Source organism: Psammomys obesus, unplaced genomic scaffold (genome assembly GCF_907164565.1).
Source record: "Psammomys obesus unplaced genomic scaffold, mPsaObe1.curated_primary_1811, whole genome shotgun sequence".
Classification (NCBI taxonomy): domain Eukaryota; kingdom Metazoa; phylum Chordata; class Mammalia; order Rodentia; family Muridae; genus Psammomys; species Psammomys obesus.
The window spans coordinates 3,066,301-3,082,578 of record NW_026596039.1 but is presented as its reverse complement, the minus strand read 5'-3'; the positions used below and the strand labels follow the sequence as shown (position 1 = coordinate 3,082,578).

At 49.0% G+C, this 16,278-nt stretch overlaps 1 protein-coding gene across 2 annotated transcripts in view; it reads left to right on the top strand.

Annotated features, from left to right (window-relative positions):
* The window catches only part of Ubash3b (ubiquitin associated and SH3 domain containing B), a 145,785-nt gene that overhangs the window by 94,987 nt on the left and 34,520 nt on the right, over positions 1–16,278 (top strand). The window contains exons 2-5 of one of the 2 annotated variants that reach the window (XM_055622294.1): positions 8,622–8,675; positions 9,429–9,615; positions 12,417–12,615; positions 15,426–15,595. In XM_055622294.1, the coding sequence (XP_055478269.1) occupies positions 8,622–8,675; positions 9,429–9,615; positions 12,417–12,615; positions 15,426–15,595 (610 nt within the window). Of the gene's footprint in view, positions 1–8,621; positions 8,680–9,428; positions 9,616–12,416; positions 12,616–15,425; positions 15,596–16,278 lie in introns of both variants that reach the window. The other variant, XM_055622295.1, reaches the window with a different exon arrangement.

Below are 16,278 nucleotides of genomic sequence, written 5' to 3'. Positions count from 1 at the left end.
CCAACTGAAGAAGAGACTGAATCTTTATAGTTCGTACTGTCCCCTGAGAGGTGACAGGTGAAAGAGAGAGGGACAGAGAAGGGGATGGAAGGACACAGAGCAAAGACACAAAGCGTCACAGAGACGGTAAAGAGAAAGAGAGAGAGAATGAATAGCTTCAGGGTCCTTCACCCTTCTCGATAAGCAAGGACATTTGTTGTTCTGCTTTATGTTCTGGGTCGTAAAAGCCTTTAAGATTTATTTATATTTTATTTTTATATGTATGAACTTTTGCCTGCATTATGTATGTGCAGCACAGTGCTCCTGGAGGCCAGAAGAAAACAATGGATCACCTAGAACTGGAGTTACAGATGGCTGTGAAACACCCTGTGGGTTCTGGGAGTCAAACCCAGGCCTTCTTACGAGAACAACAGGGCTGTAAACTGCCGAGCCATCTCTCCAGCCCCACGGAAGCCTTTTTCATGTCCAGTGTTCCTACAGAGAAGAGGTTAGATTGTCTCATAGTTTTGACAGGTAGGAGGGAGGCGTCATCTGATCTGTAAGGTAAAAATGTCTGGTGTTACCCCAGGGAAACAGACTCTGACTTTCCCCATGTCATTCTCTCTGTGGCCAAAGTTCCATATACCCTGGGAGACACTGCCGGAGTCTGGAGTAGGTCTAACAAGCTTGGGCTGAACAAGAGGGTTCTCAGCCACTTCTCTCTGGGTCTGAAAAGAAAACAGAACTAGTGACCCACTCACCAACCAAGGCCCTTCCCCAGGTCGAGCCTCAGGCCATTTAGACCAATGAGAGGGGTTCCTGCTTTGATATGAAGGTTCCAACTCAGGCGAGACCTTTAGGTGGGTGACAGGAAGGGGAAAGTTGCTGAGGTTCCTTGGTTAGACTCTAGAGTTCCAGACTTCAGCAAGTATAGTTCACATGCCTTCCTCTGCAAAACCAAAAACCTAAGACAACTTTCTTAAACTTTGACATGATACTCAAAATTTGGGAGTTTTGGGATATTTTGGATTTCAAATGTTTTGATTAGGTGTACTCAGTCAATTACAGGACCTTTAACTCCAGCACTGTGGAGGCAGAGTCAGGCAGATCTGTGAGTTTGAGGTCTACCGAGTGAGTTCCTGGCCAGCCCGGGCTACATAGTAAGACCCTGTCTCAAAGGGTGGTGAAGGGAGATGCATTTGGTAACCCAACAGGCCAGAGAAGGTGATAATACTCTAGAAAGGCATTTTAACGGAGCACGGTCTTTAACCTTTTGTCTTCATGAGGAAATGACAGATGACAAGCAACAACTGGCAATCTACTGATTAGTGATTTGCATACAGAAAAGGCCAGAGATTACGGAAGTTTTGGGTGAGACAACTCTGGGCTGCTAGTTTCAGTGATGAACGACAGGAACGTGTGCTCAGCTGGGTGGAGGCTGTCCTGGGAAAGCACAGCCCTGGACACAGCAGAAACTCAGCGGTGTTCACGCAACTAACCATGCCCAAGTCCAAAACAACCCCTCTGAAATCCGACAATCTGCGTTGAGAGATGCCTCAACCTGTGCTTTTGGAAGAGCAACCATTTTGCTCATGGGGTGAGTTTTATCTTAGAAGAGGAAGTTGAGCACGCTAAAACTGTTTGTTAATTAACTGACCACTTTGGCAATCGGTGCCTGATCTAGATCATTCCTCTGCAGTCAGCTGAACGGCTGCAGTTTCCACCAGTAGAGCCCGTCTCTCAGGTTCAGGTCACACACATCCCTCCCATGATCCTTTGCAGTCAGCTGAACGGCTGCAGCTTCCACCAGTAGACCCCATCTCTCAGGTGCTGGTCACACATAACCCTCCACATCGGGAGTTCCCACATCCTTAAGTCCCGGCTCTGTCCACCAGGCTGCCCTTGGGTGAGGATTGTGGTGCTAATACATTGATGTGGACATCTCTCAGCTTGCGTGTATGTGTGTGTGCACATATATGTATGTGTACAACATGTGTACATACATGTGAAGGGGAGGAGATCAACTTCATTCCTGAGGAGTCATCCATTTTGTGTTTTGAGACGGTGCCTGTGGTTTGGCCTGGAACTCACTGAGCAGGCGAGCCTGCCTGGCCAGGGATTCAGTTGTCTGTGTTCCACAGCTCTGGGGTGACAGAAGCGGTTCCATGGCTGCCCTTTCTTTTATTTGTTTTTTTTTTTTTAGCATGGATTCTGGGGCTCTACTTTCAGCCTCCACATCCACGCTGCAAGTACCAACTATACTATCACCCCAGCCCCTCACTTTGTGTATTTCAAGGTGGTCAAGCTCAGGGGTCACTGTTTGTCACCACCCCAGACATTACAGCAGCTAAGACTTCATCTGAGGGAGGAAGGTTCCTATCTTGAGCCCCAGTGTGGCTGGTGAACTTTGGGACAGCAATGGCCAGTCACTGAATTGGGGAAGCTTCCTGTCTTCTGGGGGTGGCATGGCTGCTCTGGGCATCTGTGGGTTTTCTCAGTGGAGCCCAGCATCTCTGAAAGAGACTGGACTTTGAAGTCAAGAGCTGTCATGAACCACCCTGTCTATCCGTTGTTAGAGGAAGGGATTCTGTTTTTGCTTTGCTGTTGTTTTTGAGACAGTGCTTCCTAAAGATCAGGCGGGCCTGAAACTTTCTATGTAGAAACTGATGACCTGTTATGGCCCCACTGGTGCTGAGATTATAGCTGTGAGTACCATACCCTGATTTGGGGTTTTGTTATCTTATTTGCTAGTTTGATTGTTTGTTATTGTTTTGCTGTTTTAATTTGAGGGCTGAGCTCTTATGTATCTCTGGCTAGCTTAAAACTCACTAGGGAAACAAGGCTGGCCCCAAACTCTGAGATCTGACTGCCTGTGCCTCCACAAAGACAGGTACCACCATGCCTGGCTTGGCTTTTGTTTTGTGTTTTGAGGTAGGGTCTCACATAGTCCAGCCTGTTCCTTGAACTTCCTGTGCAGCCAAGGAAGGCTTTGAACTCCTGATTATCCTGCCTTTATCCTGCAAGTGCTAGGATTACAGGCATGTGCCACCACACTAAGTTTATGCACTGTTAGGAATGGAAGCCAGGATTTAATGCATACCAAGCAAGTACCCTATCAGATGACCATTCTGCCCAACTTATAAATGAGACTTTTATCAGAAGAGGAAGGGCAAGCAGTATGTACAAGGTGGTGCTAGATTCAGTTTTAGACACACTCTGGGAAGTCAGGGGATGCAGCCCCTCAGATGGGACTTCCACCACTGGTTTGTGGCCTTAGGGGCAAACCTTGGGAGCCTTTCCTTGTAGCGGGCCAGCCTGGGATACAGAAGAGGCAGTCAGGAGGATTTAACATGTTCTACTCAGTCCCCAGTATTCAAAGTCACTTGCTCACTCTTGCTTTCCCGCCAGAGAGAGAAATAAATGGAAGGTCACCTCTTGCTTTCAAGGTGGCTGCCAGCCTCCAGCACAATGCTGAGCTGCCCCTGGTCATGCGGAGGTGCTTGGCTCAGCTGATAGCCCCTCAAAGCCTCTGACATTTCTACCTAAAAGCCACTTACAAAAGAAGAAAGGCTCTGCTGGGCTGGGACTATGGCCCTGAGTGTTTCTTTATCTTCAGAGGCCAAGATTCCATTCCCAATGCCACATAAATGGATTCCCAGCATTGTATGGTGACTCACAACCATAGCTACAGTTCCTGGAGATCCAGTTCTCTCTTCAGGCCTTCATGGTCACCAGGCACGCACATGGTGCATCTATGTACTTGCAGGCAAAACACCTAGACACATTACATAAAACCTGCATGGTGACACATCATGAAATCTCATCACTCAGGAGGGATAGGCAGAAGAATCCGAATTGTAAGGTCATCTTTGGCTACACAGTTAATTTTAGGCCAGCCTGGGCTAAGTGAGGCCTTGTTTCCAAAAAAAAAGGCATTGTTTTGCAGGTTTCTCTCCTCCATTGTCCCTTACAGCACTGGCAGCTTCCTTAGGGTACATCTGGACTTTCCTATTGAGAAACAGAATGGACTCCACCTAGGTCTGCCCCACCCCAGAGCAGCACAGACCGTTAAACTGATTTTGAGCAAAGAGTCTCTCGTTAATTATGCCATGTTTTAATTCAGTTAAATGTGTTAAGTGTGGGAAAACCTAGCAGTTGCTATCCTGCAGGTTGAGAGTTTTGTTTTTACACCTTAGAGTTCATATTAAATATTTCCAGAATGTAACGTTGTCTTGGCGACATGAAGAAGAGATGTAATTAATTTTGGTTATATAGGGCGTTGATCCCACTAGGAGGGTTCTGTGCTTGGCCTTGTGTTTTCTTTTTTTTTCTTTGCAAATAGGTCTTTTGAACACAGATAACTGGAGCACACAGAGCAGGGCAGGAGCCTGGGGGAGGCTGTGCTTCTCTCTGAGAGTCACTCAGAGTAGACTACAGCACAGTAGGGAAAGTGTCTCTAAGCTGCTGCTCTGAAATCCAAAGGGCTCTCATAATTCCTTTTCATGTTTAGCACCGTGTCTTCACTGCAGTTCTCAAGCTGAGAGATGCTACCCCTTTGGGGCTCACCTACCAGATATCCTGCATATCATATGTTTATGTTATAATTTATAACTAGCAAAGTTACAGTTATGAAATAGGAAAGAGAATAGTTTTATGGTTGGGGTCAGCACAGCATGAGGAACTGTATTACAGGAACTCCGCGTCAGGAAGGTTGAGAACCGCTGAGCTGGAGTAATGTGGAGGGAATTGAGAGCAGAGGCTTTTGTGGCATCTGGAAATGACACAAGCCTGAATCAGGCCATGATCCCTGAAAGAGGCCCACCAATCAGAAACCAGCACTGCAGGCCTGGCTTTTCATTTCCATTTGATTCTGTGCAAAGTTTCATAAAGAAAAGCAGGCAGGAGGTAAGGGGACAACAAAGAGAAGGAAAGAGGGAAGGGAGTGGGAGAAAGAGAAGGGCTGAGGTGAGAAAGGAGGGATGCTGTCACAGACAAACCAGGAGGAAAGGTTCTTTGTGGATCTTCTAAAGCATGACCTTGGTGCCATCCTTTCACATCCAAAGATCTGAAGATCCTGGGAGCTGGGAGGACCAAAAGGATTACCAGCAGAGGGGAGGACTCCCAGCAGAGCAGACTGTAGGTGGTTGGTTGGTAGTACTACTGGCTCCTCCCACAGGCTGGTGGCCTGTTTGGCTTATCCATCAGCCCTGATCCCCTTCCTTGGTAGGCAGGAGGCCTGACTTTTGTTTCGCCAACTACAAATGAATGTTAGATGTCAGTTAGAACCCGGATGTTTCATGTGACGCTGTCAGGAGCTCACAGATTGTCCCACTCACTGGTCTCAGGTGAGACCTCCCTACCAAGAGTATTCACCGCTGCACTGCCCCACTGAGACCAGAGGGTGAGGCTGGACTCCCACACTCTAGGCTGAAGGGGCGCTCCTCTCTCTGCTGAGGCCTCTGAAGTCTACCCACCACCAGTGTCTGAGGGGTGCAGATGCCTCGGCGGAGCCAGGTTTTGGCTGTTCTCGGCACCCTCCCACTTGCCCTTGGCACTGGCCCCAGGGGGTGGGCCGTGGGGGTGGCGCTCTATGGCAACTCTGCTCTTCAGCGGAGAAGAGCTGGGAGTCTTCTGCCCCTGTTCTGTGCTTGTCTGTTCTGTGGGCAGAGTTCTGGGAACAGGCTCAATCCGAACTGTAACCAGCTTGCTTCGGGCCTTCAGGCCTCGTAGGGCTGGGGTTTTCCCTGCCTAGGGAATTCACTCCTCTGTTTCAGTCATTTGAATTTACTTTCTAGAAACCTTTAGAAATACATTTCCAGACCAGTGGTGAAGGTGCTCACCACAGAGCCTGACAGCATGAGTTCCATCCATTATGGAAGGAGAAGACTATTTGCAAGGTTGTCTTCTTCTGGCCTCACCACCGCCACCACCGCCAACCCTGCCAACCCCCAAAAACAGAAGGGAGTAAGAGGGGAGCTGGAAAATTAGGTCAGCAGTTAAAAGCCCTTGCTGCTCTTAGAAGGGAAGCAGAGTTGGTTTTCCAGCACCCACATACTGGCTCCTCATCATCTATAACCCCCGTTCTGTGGGACACAATGCCATCTTTTGACCTCTGTGGGTACCAGGCATGAACACAGTACAAATACACATATACAGACAAACATACACATAAAAAAGTCTAAGAAGAAAGATTTTAAAAGATGTTTAAGCCGTGCTCCTTCCAGAAAGTTCTTTCTTGAGGCTCAAAGGCCCTATGTGCTGTTGCCAGCACAGCTACCTAACCCTCACTAGAGAGGACACCTTTCCACAAAATGAAGGCCCTGAGCCTTGTATTCTCCAGAGAGAACTGTTTAGGTTTCCTTAACCTTAACCGTTATCACAGACTTATTACTCTCCAACCTTTCATTATCTTACTCCATTTTTTTCCCCCTTTGAACCTTCTCCAGAACATGTCTTTTAAGTTAGGGAGACCATAACTTAATTAGATCTCTCATTTCCAGACGATTCTCGTGGCTCCTCCAAAGGAATAAATTAAATTGCAGTCAGATATATTTCACTGGGAGAAGGGTGCAAGACAAAGAAATTGGATGCTCTGTATAAATAGCACATTGTCTGGGCTGAAAATGAGTTTTCCTCATTCCAGTTGTTTTTGGAACAATGGGTCCCTCGGGGGGCATTTAGTCCTTTAGAGTTTCTGGCCTCCAACTCCCCATGACTGGTGGGCTTTTGTGTATATGTGTGGCTTCTCTTCCTAAAGGGAACCATGGGTCTCGGCCTGGGGAGCAGCGAGCAGCGTCCAAAGGGGTGGTAATGAGGGTGAGAATATCCCCTGCTTCTAGCTGTTTGGGACCAGCTTTCTGTCCCAGGCTTCTGCCCAGTTTCTCTGGGGCTTCATCTTAGTGAGTAGGTTTCTCTTTTCGTGGTGATGTTCCAGGTAGCTGATCATGGGTGGGGGTGGGGAGGAGTCAAGGCAGGCCTGACTGAGCTCTCAGCTGGTGACAGAGCCACAGGCCCTTTTCAGTGTGGCGCCTCAGCCAAGGTGCTTTGAACGGATTTCCTTGCTCTCTCTACTGGAGTTTTTCTTCGTAGACTGGAGACACTGAGCTCACTAATGATGTCTGAGGTCCCTCCCAGCCTGACCCTGAGACTCACCATGGCTCTGACAGAGGGGCCCAATGGAAGGGTTATGAGAGGAAGAAAGACCCAGGTTCCACAGGCGAACAGGAAAAGGATACTTGGAAAGCGTGACAGTTCGTTTCAATTCCTTCCCTTCCCTTCTCCCGGAGGATCCCCAAGTCAGTGTAACCGAAAAAGGCACAAAAATGATCACTTTTTTTGTCATCATCATCAATGATGACCTGCTGTAAATGATCATTTACTGGCCACCTGTGTCAGTGTCAGGCACTGGCCAAGGCTCCGTGTACTATTCGTCTTTGCATTCCGTGACAGAGCAGAGGTCCTCGGTGTCTTCCACGACCGCGGCCTCCACCCCTCCCCACAGGAGTAACCACCCTGCAGTTCACACTGCTTCTTTCTCGGTGCTGTCCTTAGACCTCTGTGTGTTGTCAAGGCTCCCAGGCTTTCCTCCATTACTGTTACCAGTTCCTGCTACCACTAATTAAGTCAAGGTCTCACCTTGTAGCCCTGGCTAGCCCAGAATTCACTATGTAGACCAGGCTGACCTCTGCTTCCCCCAATGCTGGAACAAAGATGTGTGTCACCATACCCAGCTCCCTCCATTGTTCTTGCCTGAAGTGTAACCGGATAGTTAACTTAGAGCTCCTGTCTTCCTGACTGCTTGACTGAATCCATGGGTCAGGGACCGTGTGAGTCTCCTTCTGAGCATCCAGAACAGTGCGGATGAAACAGGAGAGAGTGAGTAGTAGAGACTTGCAAGGACATGTGCATAACTGCATGGAAACATGGATTCGAACCCAGGACCCTGTGGTCCTGGCAGACCTGGCCTTGCGGTGCTCCTTGCAAGCTTGTGTGCAAGGCCTCACATGCTGTGAGCCTCCCTTAGATACTGGCCCACGATCAGGCGGGCTTTGAGCAGTTTCTCCAGAAGGACTTGATCATAGTACCTCCTGGCTGCATTCTCTCCAACATCATTGGTCCCCAAAGATGTCTGTGAAATAACTGGAGATGATGGATCCACCTGAGTGGCTGGAGGAAGTGAGTTTACCCGAGCGCCCTTGTCCGTATTTAGCCCCACGTCTTCGTGTTCGTCAGCCCTGTCTCCTCACCCATTTCATCAAAGGTTGTAAGAATCTGCTCTGTAGGAGATCTAGGTCATTGGAAACAAGTGGGTGAAAATTGAGGAAGAAACACAAAGACATGACAACTTTTAGGGAAGTGACAGTAAAACCCTAATGTGGAAACAACTGAAAATAGACTATATGGGATGTTGGGCTGCATGCAAATCCTATGCTAATTACATGGAAATTAATGATGACTTCTAACTTCCATCTGCCTTCCTGTGACCCCTTGGGGAGCCCCTTGCTGCAGGCATCTTTCCTATGCCACATAGCAGCACAGGGAATGCAAACTCTGATGTCGCCCCCTGCCCACTCCACCCCTGTAAGAAAAGCTGAGGGGAAGGCTAAAAATACTAACAATAGATGTTTGATTTCTTTTTGCAGACAAAAAGCTCTGGCATCCACAGGAGGAAGAAGTGTTCAAGCAGCATGTGACTGGTTGGTATGAAATAAATAAATTGAGAAGATAGCATGTAATTATCCCTGAGTGTCTATGATGAGTACGGGAGTGCAGTCTTTTTCTAATGGACCCTTCCAGGAGGGGATGAGACAAATGTGACAGGCCCATTTATCAAGCTGGCTGCCTCCTCTGCCCGGGCACTGGGGTATGTGTATCTCCTTGGATCTGTTTAAAGGCTTTCTAAATCTTCCCAGATAGAGGCTCCCATTATCTGAGCCCTGCCAGTCACCTCAAGATTCACCGTGTGGGATGCTGGACTGGCCAATTTAGAAATGTCCTACTCATTTATCGAGAAGCCCACAGACCAACTTCCTGGAGCTTCCTTTTTACTTTGGAGGCCCAAGAGCTCCTCCAGCACAGACTGAGCTGAAGGGCCGGGGGTGTGCAAGGAAACTACTCTGTGGGGAATGGATTTGGAGTTAACCCAAGGATGCTTCCTGGAGAGCAGCTTTGGGTTTTTTTAGGGAGTTGTGGGATGAAGAGGCAATACCACTCTCTGGAGAACAGAAGCCTCTCCATCTGAGAGTTGGTTGGGAGTGTAAGCTTCAAAGGATGGATATTTTTTCTCTTTTTTTTTTTTTTTTTTTTTTTTTTTACAGCACAAATGGAAGCCCTTCTCCGTGTGGTCCTGGGGTGGGAAGCATGGAGAGGGATGGGCCTGCCTCTTCTCTTCCTCCTTGTCCATTGCTCTCCACCGAGGCTCTCTTGATTCTCTTCCCTCCCTCTCACAGGTTGTTCTCTCATGTTGGTGACCCCTTCCTGGATGACCCCCTGCCTCGGGAGTATGTCCTCTACCTCCGCCCGACCGGTCCATTAGCCCAGAAGCTCTCAGACTTCTGGCAGCAGTCCAAGCAGATCTGTGGGAAGAACAAGGCCCACAACATCTTCCCCCACATCACCCTCTGCCAGTTCTTTATGGTAAGCATCTTCGCATTCCTCTACTTCCTCCCCCTCTCCCCCCCCCCCCCCCCAGAATCCCAGACAATCCCTGGGGACCTGGACGGCTCTCAGCACCAAGAGGACCTCCCAGAGGTCAGCGTGGTCCACAGTGAGGGCCTCTCCACAGTTTCCCTCTCCGGGCATCTGCACCAAACATCTGGATTTGGTGTATCAGGACAGTCACGTGCTTATTCTACAGTCGAAAGAATAAGCCAGACCCTTCATGGATGGCAGTCTGGCCTGGCACCCGAACAGTAACTGGCATGAACGCCAGAGACCTGCCAGATGTCATTTCTTAGAAACCATCCCTCCACCTAGTAGCTTAGCCTGAAACTCAGTAAGGAGTCTGGGCTGGCTGGCCAGTCTTGGCTCCTTGGTTCTGGGATTACAAGCCCGTGCTACCACACCCAGATTTTTTTATGTGGTTCTGGACATTGAACTCACATCCTCATGCTTGGCATGGCATGTACTTATATATTCCATATGAGGTTTTTTTTTCCTTTAGTTTTATTTTTTGAGACAGAGTCTCATGTAGCCCAGGCCAGCATCAAGCTTGCTACATCACCAAGGATGACCTGAAACTCCTGATCTTTGAATTCGTGATCCTCCTGCCTCAGCATCCCAAGTGCTGTGATTTCAGGCATGTGCCACCATGTCTGGCCAACTCTCAGGGCAGGGAGAGGAAGGGACAGAGAGAGTGGGGAGCAAGAGCGGTGGCTTAGAGACAGGAAAAGCCCCTCCACTTACATGAATGTCACCATGAGGTCTCACTAGTGTTCTAGAGACTGACAGATAACTTTCTCCTGCTACCGTTCCTCAGCCACACCCTAGCTGTCTGTGGAAAAGCTTGTATAGAGGCTAAGTCAATCCTCCATACTCGTATCTGTTCTACTCCCCACAGTGAGGGAGATGACTTACCCCCATGTGTTCATCACAGAAACAAACAGAAAAAAACCGGGATGGTATCCTTTTAAAACCGTTTTCAAAAAGACATTTTTGCTTTGTTTCTTCCTGGACATGTTCTCACTTCCCCTGTGTCTCAGGTAAATAACGTGTTCCTGACACCTTGTCTCTAGCAACTCACTCTGAAAATTAAATCGATTATCACTTCCTCCTAGTCATCCCAGGATCTTGCAGAAAAGCATTCAGAGGTTTAGACACACTCATTCTTCCTCCCCAGCCCCGCTAAGAGGGTAGGTGGATGACGTCACCACTCCCCAGCCTTGTTCTTTCTTTTTCCCAAGGATCATGGGAGTGGAGGTGAAGGCAAGAGTTGTCCAAGGAGCAGCTGAAAAGACTGCTGGAGGCTATGTTCTTCTTTCTTTGTTTGTTTGTTCTGCCTCCCCACTCCTCCCCTTCCTTTCTCCTCCTCCTTCAAATCTCAGGTGTCTTCCTCTCTCTCTCTCTCTACCTCATTCCCTGGAAACAGCTGAACCAGAAGGAACCTTGCTTCTTTTGGCCAGGCTGGCTGGCTAGCACAGTAGTATTAGGTCCCAGCTACCTCAGCCTTCCTGTGTTGGGCTTACAAGCACCTCCAGCCATGCCTGGCTTTTATGTGGGTGCTGGGCATGTAAACACGGGTCCCTCATGCTGGCAGAACAAGCACTCCTTCACACTGAGTCATCCCCATAGCCTGCCTGTTTTGCAGGGGCAGGGGCCAGGGTCTGGTATATCTATCCCAGCCTAACCTAGAACTCAGGATCGCTGAGGATGACCTTGAACTATTGGCCTTCCTGCCTTCACTTTCTCCGTGCTGGGTTTTCGGACGTGACCTCGCCACTGCTGATTTATTCTCCTCACCCAGTTTTATGTGGCGCTGGAGATGGAGTTCTCAGCTTCCTGCATACTAGGCCAGCACTCTGCCAACCAAGCTACATCCTCTGTTCCACCCTCTGGATTATTTTCACATTTTGTTTCATGTTTGTTGGTGTATGTTTGCACACTGCTTTCATGCCTGGTACACACAGAGGCCAGAGAAGCTTGTTGAGTCCCCTGGAACTATAGTTACAGACCGTTGTTAACCGTCATGTGGGTGCCAAGAACCAAGCATGGGTCCTCTGCAAGAACAGCAAGTGTTCTTAAACTCTGAGCCATTTCCCCAGCCCCAAGAACTTTCTATCTAATTGATAGATCATGGCGTCCAGTGTGACTATTTGATTTATGTGTCCATTAAAGGATGTTGATTGAGCTAATTCGTATATACACTACCTAGCTTCATTTTTTATTTGTGGTGAGAACTTGACCTTCCGTCTTGTTTTACTCTGGGGCTGTGGGTTGAGTATGAGGCCTCTGGCATACCGAGAAAGGGCTCTAACACTGCACCCCATTCCCAAACCTAGAACCTACCTACCCTTTCAGCAGTTTTCAAGTATACTTGACATTGTTTCTACCCCTGTCATTGCCAGGCTAGCTTGTATTTACGCTGAAATTGTTTCCTTTAACCAATATCTCAACCCTAACCCTGGCTTTTGCTTAACCAATTGGATGGCATTCTGGCAAGGTTCCCAGAAACTACAGCAGAGAAAGGGGAGCGGAAAGAGATGTCATGATGCCTTCCCTAGTTTCATTTGCCCGCTGGATAATCGGTGTCTGGATAATTGAGAGCCCAAAGCTCTTCTCCCCTTCGTGGACAGGAGGAGTGCTTGTTAAGTAATCACATTATCAGCCTTGGCTCCCTAGGGACAGACGGACTACTCGGTGCTGAGGGGCAGCAGGCTCCCCCCACCCCCCACCTCCCTTTCCTGGGCTGTAATGAAGCCTGCTTGTCTTTCCATCCCCAGTGTGAGGACAGCAAGGTGGACGCACTGGGAGAAGCCCTACAGACGACTGTCAGTCGCTGGAAATGCAAGTTCTCAGGCCCGCTGCCCCTGGAGCTCTACACGTCCTCCAACTTCATTGGGCTCTTTGTCAAGGAAGACAGCGCAGAGGTCCTCAAGAAGTTTGCGGCTGATTTCGCTGCGGAGGCTGCGTCTAAAACTGGTAAACACCTCTGACTTTCAGCCCAGGGCTGGATCCTAAGATCATAGGTTGAGAGGACAAGGGTGGGAAATGGTTCTGTGACAGTCAACCTGCAGAGAGGGGAGGATTTATTTGGACTCGCACTTCCACAGTTCTCAGCCAGTGGTGCCGGGCCCACCACGGCTTGTAGGCCTGTGGTGAGTCAGGACAGCATGGCGGGAATGCAGAGAAGAACAAGCCTGCTCACCTCCGGGAGGCCAGGAAGCAGGAAGGAGCAAGCACAGGGGGAAGGGTCCCCTTCAAAGGCACATCCCAAATAACAGAAGTTCTTCCCATTAGCCTCATGAAACACCCCCTCCTCCCTGGCCGGTGGCCAAGCCTTCCTCAACACATGGAGTATGGCTTTTAGACCAGATGGTAACCTCTGCAGAGGAGAGGACCGGCGACAGAAGACGGGGGGTCGTGTGGAAATGAGCACCAAGGCAAAGAACACCCCATGCCCCTTGTAAAAAAAAAAAAAAAAAAAAAAAAAAAAAAAAAAAAAACGTTGCACTTCCTTATGATCTGCTAACATATCAGACAGCTTGCCGGGACTTCTTCCCTGACTCCCAGGGACTCCACTGTTCACGCTGAACTATAAATGTAGCCCTTTGTAGTCTCCATCTCCTCCAGTCCAGATCCAAGAGAGCGTCCTTTCATCCTCGAGGCTCCCTACCCGTGCATGCTTTTATCTGCATCTGGCCATCCCTGGCACAGCACAGGGCATAGTAGAAGTGGAACCACTCCTTAGCAAGTCATGAAAATAGTCACCAAGTTGAAGAGTGTTGGCTCCGTGGGTTATTTTATTGTACAGTTTATTTTGAGGTCTCATGTAGCCCAGGCTGACCTCAAAGGTGATACGTAGCTAAGGCTGGGTCATGGACTTCTCGTCTTTCCAGTGTTTGGCCTCCAGGTGCTGGGTTCTAGCTCTGTGCCACCCCATCTGGCTTTAGCTGGTCTGGGGATAGAATCCAGGGTTTTATCATGCTCCGTCAGGGTAGCTGAGCTAAGTCTCCAGCCCCTGAATCCAAATGCTCAGTGAAAAGCCGGGGGACACCCACAGCTCCCCAGCCATATATTAAGGGGTGGCCAGAGGCTGGAAGACCTGATCAGAGCCACACAACCTACTCCTTTGTCTCCTAGCTTTTAGCTGTAGCTAACAGGGTGTCTGTCTTCACTGATGCTTCCATTGCTGTGTGTGGCATTTCTTCAGGGCCACATAGAGCTTAGGCCCTAGGAAGAATGTGATCAGAATCCACTCCAGGACCACAGGGCCTGTCAGTTCTCAAAAGGAGTGTGCATCCGGAAGAGACTCCCTGTGGTTTGGGGGTAGTCTTCTCAGCTTCCACCCCCTTCCAGGAGCTGCCTTCTCCCAGGGACCAGCCCTAGGCTTACTAGGTCAACAGATATATTAAACATTGCAGAGAAAATAACGAAGAGAAAATCACTCCTCCTCATATCCGTTGCCCTTAAGGAAGTTTTTTGTGTTTTTTGTTTGTTATGCTTTTGTTTGTTTTTCCCACACTAGCTATTGTCAGCCCACCAAATCATTACAAGAACCATAAAACAAACAAACAAACACCCATATCCTTTACAAATCAGAAAACTAGGACTGTGGCTGATTCTTAAGGCGCAGACAGAGATGAGAGCTGGTCAAGGAACGTTGTTTTCCATGTGAGAATGGGAGACTGCCAGCCCCTCTCCAAGAATCTACTGTCACTAAGAACCTGGTGGTTTCATGGCTCTGTCCCTGCGGTGCCCCCTGGTGGTAATCTGCAGAACTGCATGACCCTGATTTGTGGAAAGTGGGTCATTATGACTTTGCCCTAGAACTCATGCCTGTGTAGCCTAGAATTACTGGTTCACCCAGATTCCTTTGGCAAGTATATTTAGTGTGGCTCTTCTTTCTGGGTGGCTCTAGAAGATTTGCCCATGTGCATTCATTTCATCAGCAAGTACTGATGACCCAGAGTGCGGATACTAGAACGAGACACAAACACCCTGGAGTATGATGGGAAAAGGACTAATGCCCCAAACCGGCCTCCTTTCTCTCTGGCCTGATAGTTCTCTGAGACCTGATGGGGTCCCTTAATTTCTTCCAGTTCTCTAATTTCTTCGTTCTCTCCTGGGATGTAACGTACAAAGGGGACATAAAATTTACCCCTCATGTTGGTAGGTTTGCTCTGCTTTATTTTTAGTGTTTTAGAATAGTGTTGTGCATACTTCAAATGAGTGGACCCCAACCCAGAGCAGCGTCACCCTGGAGGGACCGCAGTCATCCAGGGGCTAGAGGCCGCTAAACCTTCCATAATAGCCAAGACAGGTGCCCACAAGTAACTGTCCATATTCGTGTTGTTGAGAGAGCCTACTTTATACTGTGAGTGTCTCCGCCAGCTCCCTCATTTTTTTCCACCACACCCCCAGAATCCATGAAATCCCCTCCCAGATAAACAGAGCATAGCTCCAGCAGTCACACAGTTACAGACCCCGCTTTGTATTTCCACATCGTGGTGGTCATCTTGCTTGGTTCCCTGGTTTTCTTCATCTGAATGGTGGGGCTGGTGATGAGCCCCTGGTCTTGACAGGAGGAGTCAGCCAACACGATTAACCCAAAGCCCATCCACAGCTCCTGTTGAACAGCCATCTGTCGCATGGCTTTTTGTCTCCGGAACAGCCTTTCCCAGGGACTTGCTTCTTTGTTCTTTGGGGGAACAGGCCACCTTTGTGGGCCTTTCTTCTGTCTCCTCCATTGCCGTGATTTCTTCATTCGGATCCCTTTTTTTTTTTTCCAGAAGTGCACGTGGAGCCTCATAAGAAACAGCTGCACGTGACCCTGGCATACCACTTCCAAGCCAGCCACCTGCCCACGCTAGAGAAGCTCGCCCAGAACATCGATGTGAAGCTGGGGTGCGATTGGGTGGCCACCATATTCTCTCGGGATATCCGGTTCGCTAACCATGAGGTACTGTCTCCCTGCAGCCCTGAATCCTCCCAGGCACAGGGATGCCGTGATAATGAGGAGCGCTTGCTGCTTTCAGTGCAGGGGGATAGAGACCAAAATAAAGTGATGGAGTGGTGCAGGATGATGGGGACCCGTGGGGAGTGAGGGATCGCTTGGCCAGCACTCCAGATTTCACTGCTGACTCTCTGAGAGGCTTAGCATGCTCTGTCTGTCCTGCCATCCTTATGGAGGGGCATAGGAATAAAATGGAGGAGAGACAGAGAATGTATTGACGAGAAGTTAATAATTATACTGGTATAAATTTTTGATGTTGGGCAAGGCATTATCCTGACCCTAGGCGAGTTGATCACACAAATTCAAAAACAAACCCACACCTCAGACCCACAAAGGCAGAAATCACGGATAACTGACAACGTGCCGTTGTCTAGAGCACGTGAGGTACCATGCTGACCTGCGGAGTGTTCAAAATTCTGTGCTCAAGGAGTTTTAAAGGCCAGCAAGGTGACTCAGCGGGTGACGGCACTTCCTGTCAAGCCTGACAATCTGAGTTCAATTCCTGGAACCGACGTGTCAGAAGGAGGGAACTGAGTCCCACAGGTTGTCTTCCGACCTCCCTTTGCGTGTGTGTGTACGCACATACACACAGAATACGTTTATAAGAAAGGAGCTTTGAGTCCAGCAAG